At 41.7% G+C, this 5,000-nt stretch overlaps 1 protein-coding gene across 2 annotated transcripts in view; it reads left to right on the top strand.

Moving 5' to 3' along the window:
* Positions 1–5,000, top strand: part of ltbp1 (latent transforming growth factor beta binding protein 1) — a 112,384-nt gene that overhangs the window by 91,658 nt on the left and 15,726 nt on the right. For both annotated transcript variants that reach the window (XM_058398651.1, XM_058398652.1), the window contains 3 exons: positions 2,082–2,243; positions 2,439–2,516; positions 3,451–3,579. In XM_058398651.1, the coding sequence (XP_058254634.1) occupies positions 2,082–2,243; positions 2,439–2,516; positions 3,451–3,579 (369 nt within the window). The remainder of the gene's footprint in view (positions 1–2,081; positions 2,244–2,438; positions 2,517–3,450; positions 3,580–5,000) is intronic.

The raw sequence follows: 5,000 nt of genomic DNA, 5'->3' as shown, positions 1-5,000 counted from the left end.
GGGTACAAACTTTTACTGTTAGCATACAGTACATTCAACACATCACAACAAATCCCAGAGACAGTTCATTATTAATTTAATTGTGATTCTTTACGAAAGAGAGAGAGTGAGAGTGAGAGAGAGAGAGAGAGAGAGATAGAAAGAGAGAGAGATGATGGATGGATGGAGAGAGAGAGAGAGAGAGAGAGAGAGATGATGGATGGATGGATGGAGAGAGAGAGAGAGAGAGAGAGAGATGATGGATGGATAGAGAGAGAGAGAGAGAGAGAGATAGAAAGAGAGAGAGATGGTGGATGGATGGATGGATGGAGAGAGAGAGAGAGAGAGAGAGATGATGGATAGAGAGAGAGAGAGAGAGAGATGATGGATAGAGAGAGAGAGAGAGAGATGATAGAAAGATATGGATGGATGGATGGATGGATGGATGGATGGATAGAGAGAGAGAGCGAGAGAGAGTGAGTGAGAGATAGAAAGAGAGAGAGATGAGGGATGGATGGATAGAAAGAGAGAGAGAGAGAGAGAGAGATGATAGATAGAAAGATATGGATGGATGGATGGATAGATAGAGAGAGACAGAGAGAGAGAGTGAGTGAGAGAGATAGAAAGAGAGAGATGATGGATGGATGGATGGATAGAAAGAGAGAGAGGGAGAGAGATGATAGATTGAAAGAGATGGATGGATTGATGGATAGATAGAGAGAGAGAGAATGAGAGAGATAGAAAGAGAGAGAGCGAGTGAGATAGATAGATAGATAGATAGATAGATAGATAGATAGATAGATAGATAGATAGATAGATAGATAGATTCTCGCTGCTGAATCCTGCGCTCTGATTGGTCAGAAGGTGTTGATGAATTCTCTCTAACAGCAGCTCTGATTGGAGCACAGGGTTATATTAATACTCACTCTGATACCTTATCGTTTCCATAGCAACAGATCATTCACAGAGAGTTTAATAAATACAGTGGATATGGAGGAGACTCCAGTGTTCCACACAGATCGTGTGTGTGGGAATCAGACAGTACACACACACACACACACACACACACACACACACAGATTGGATCTTACAGGAAATCACTCTTCACCCTCATTATGAGCTTTAATGGCCTTAAACGCCTGGTGTAAAGGAATGTGTGTGTGTGTGTTACATGGTTAATATGGTGTTTGATGTTTGTGTGTGTGTGTGTGTGTGTGTTACATGGTTAATATGGTGTTTGATGTTTGTGTGTGTGTGTGTGTGTGTTACATGGTTAATATGGTGTTTGATGTTTGTGTGTGTGTGTGTGTGTGTTACATGGTTAATATGGTGTTTGATGTTTGTGTGTGTGTGTGTGTGTGTTACATGGTTAATATGGTGTTTGATGTTTGTGTGTGTGTGTGTGTGTGTTACATGGTTAATATGGTGTTTGATGTTTGTGTGTGTGTGTGTGTGTGTTACATGGTTAATATGGTGTTTGATGTTTGTGTGTGTGTGTTACATGGTGAATATGGTGTTTGATGTTTGTGTGTGTGTGTGTGTGTTACATGGTGAATATGGTGTTTGATGTGTGTGTGTGTGTGTGTGTTACATGGTGAATATGGTGTTTGATGTGTGTGTGTGTGTGTGTTTCAGCCTCGTCCACAGAGAGGAGAGTGTGTTACATGGTGAATATGGTGTTTGATGTGTGTGTGTGTGTGTGTTTCAGCCTCGTCCACAGAGAGGAGAGTGTTACATGGTGAATATGGTGTTTGATGTGTGTGTGTGTGTGTGTTACATGGTGAATATGGTGTTTGATGTGTGTGTGTGTGTGTGTGTGTGTGTGTTTCAGCCTCGTCCACAGAGAGGACAGTGTGTGTGTGTGTGTGTGTGTGTGTGTGTTACATGGTGAATATGGTGTTTGATGTGTGTGTGTGTGTTTCAGCCTCGTCCACAGAGAGGAGAGTGTGTGTGTGTGTGTTACATGGTGAATATGGTGTTTGATGTGTGTGTGTGTGTGTGTGTGTTTCAGCCTCGTCCACAGAGAGGAGAGTGTGTGTGTGTGTTACATGGTGAATATGGTGTTTGATGTGTGTGTGTGTGTGTGTGTGTGTGTGTTTTAGCCTCGTCCACAGAGAGGAGAGTGTGTTACTACAACCTGAGTGATGAGAATCTGTGTGATAACGTCCTGGCCAGCAGTGTGACCATCGAGGAGTGTTGCTGTACGCTGGGGGCAGGATGGGGCGACAACTGTGAGGTCTTCCCCTGCCCCATGCAGGGCTCGGGTAAGAGCCTCCTACATGCCGGGCGCCGCCCTTCTCGGAGCTGCCTTTTGATTGGATGAGTGTCTAAACCTGCAGGATCTTCTGAAATCTTCTTTTCATTATTTTATCACATGCAATTAGCAATTAGCATGTGAACACGGTCACGATGACATCACTTCCTCCTGTGTCATAAAAAATATCTTCTGTTTCGGACAGATCCGTTCGCTCAGATGTGTCCAGGTGGACGAGGCAGAATTCCAACCGGAGACAACACCTCACCTGCTACCTACAAAGGTGTGTGTGTGTTTGGTGTTCCCTGTGCTTTGATGTTGTGTTACTGCTCTGTATTTAAAGTATATGTGGAGCAGCAACTTAAGACTTGTGTAAGATCACACACACACACACACACACACACACACACACACCTTAGTGTCAGTGTCTGGATAAAACCACAGGTTGAAACACAATGATTTTAGTTTATGTGTAGTACTGTAGTTTTGTGTGTGTGTGTGTGTGTGTGTGTGTGTGTGCTTATCATAAAGAAATACATGTGGGAAAAATTAAAAATGAAGGTAAAGATAAAAATGGAAGGAAGGAGAGAAGAAAGAGAGAGAGAGAGAGAAATGAGAAGGAAAGAAAGAAAGAAAGAAAGAAAGAAAGAAAGAAAGAAAGAAAGAAAGAAAGAAAGAAAGAAAGAAAAAGAAAAACAGAAATAATCTGAATGTAAAAAGTCCAGAAGTGATTAAACAATTCTGTTATTATTATTATTATATTTTTATTTATTTATTTGTTTATATATATATATATAATTTATATTTGGAATGTATTTTTTAATAAATTAATACATATGTAGTATTTACATGCATTAAAATCTCTGTTTCTCTCTCTTGTGTGTGTGTCTGTGTGTGTCTGTGTGTGTGTCTGTGTGTGTCTGTGTGTGTGTCTGTGTGTGTGTCTGTGTGTGTCTGTCTGTGTGTGTCTGTCTGTGTGTCTGTGTGTGTCTGTGTGTGTGTCTGTGTGTGTGTCTGTGTGTGTGTCTGTGTGTCTGTGTGTGTCTGTGTGTGTGTCTGTGTGTGTGTCTGTGTGTGTCTGTGTGTGTGTCTGTGTGTGTGTCTGTGTGTGTGTGTGTCTGCGTGTGTGTCTGTGTGTCTGTCTGTGTGTGTGTCTGTGTGTGTGTCTGTGTGTGTCTGTGTGTGTCTGTGTGTGTGTCTGTGTGTGTGTGTGTCAGATGCTGATGAGTGTGAACTCTTTAAGGATGAGATCTGTAAGGACGGATTCTGTCAGAACACACCAGGAGAATTCGAGTGTTACTGTAAAGCTGGACTGTACTACGACGAGAACATTCTGCAGTGTGTAGGTGAGCAGGAGGAGTGATGAAGATGATGATGAGGATGGTGATGATGATGAGGATGGTGAGGATGGTGATGATGATGGTGATGGTGATAGAGATGATGGTGATAGAGATGATGGTGATGATGATAGAGATGATGGTGATGATGATGAGGATGATGATGGTGATGATGGTGATAATGGTGATGATGATGAGGATGGTGATGGTGATGGTGATGATGATGATGAGGATGATGGTGATAGAGGTGATGGTGATAGAGATGATGGTGATGATGATGGTGATGGTGATAGAGATGATGGTGATGATGATGAGGATGATGATGGTGATGATGATGAGGATGATGATGGTGATGGTGATAGAGATGATAGTGATGATGATGGTGATGATGATGATGATGGTGATGATGATGATGTTGGTGATAGTGATGATGATGATGATGGTGATAATGGTGATGGTGGTGGTGATGATGGTGATGATGATAATGGTGATGATGATGGTGATAGAGATGATGGTGATGGTGATAGTGATGATGATGGTGATGATGATGATGGTGTTGGTGTTGATGATGATGGTGATGGTAATAGTGATGATGGTGATGATGATGATGATTATGTTGATGATGATGGTGGTGATGGTGTTGGTGATAGTGATGATGATGGTGATGTTGGTGATAGTGATGATGATGATGATGGTGATGATGTTGGTGATGATGGTGGTGATGGTGTTGGTGATAGTGATGATGATGATGGTGTTGGTGATGGTGATGTTGGTGATAGAGATGATGATGATGGTGATGATGATGATGGTGATGATGGTGATAGAGATGATGATGGTAATGGTGATGATGATGATGGTGATGATGATGGTGATGATGGTGATGATGATGGTGATGATGGTGATGATGATGATGCTGATGATGGTGATGATGATGGTGATGATGATGATGATGGTGATGATGATGATGCTGATGATGATGATGATGATGATGGTGATGATGATGATGATGCTGCTGATGATAATGATAATGGTGATGGTGATAATGATAATGGTGATGGTGATGATGATAATGGTGATGGTGATGATGATGATAATGATAATGGTGGTGATGGTGATGGTGATAGAGATGATGGTGATGGTGATAGTGATGATGATGGTGATGATGTTGGTGATAGTGATGATGATGATGATGGTGATGGTGGTGGTGATGATGGTGATGGTGATAGTGATGATGATGATGATGATGATGATGATTATGATGATGGTGTTAGTGTTGATGATGATGGTGATGATGATGGTAATGATGATGGTGATGATGATGATGATTATGATAATGATGGTGATGATGATGGTGGTGATGGTGTTGGTGATAGTGATGATGATGATGGTGTTGGTGATAGTGATGATGATGGTGATGATGTTGGTGATAG

This window comes from Hemibagrus wyckioides, linkage group LG09, assembly GCF_019097595.1.
Source record: "Hemibagrus wyckioides isolate EC202008001 linkage group LG09, SWU_Hwy_1.0, whole genome shotgun sequence".
Taxonomy (NCBI): Eukaryota; Metazoa; Chordata; class Actinopteri; order Siluriformes; family Bagridae; genus Hemibagrus; species Hemibagrus wyckioides.
Note: the sequence above shows the minus strand (reverse complement) of the source record. Positions and strands in the feature narration are given on the sequence as shown.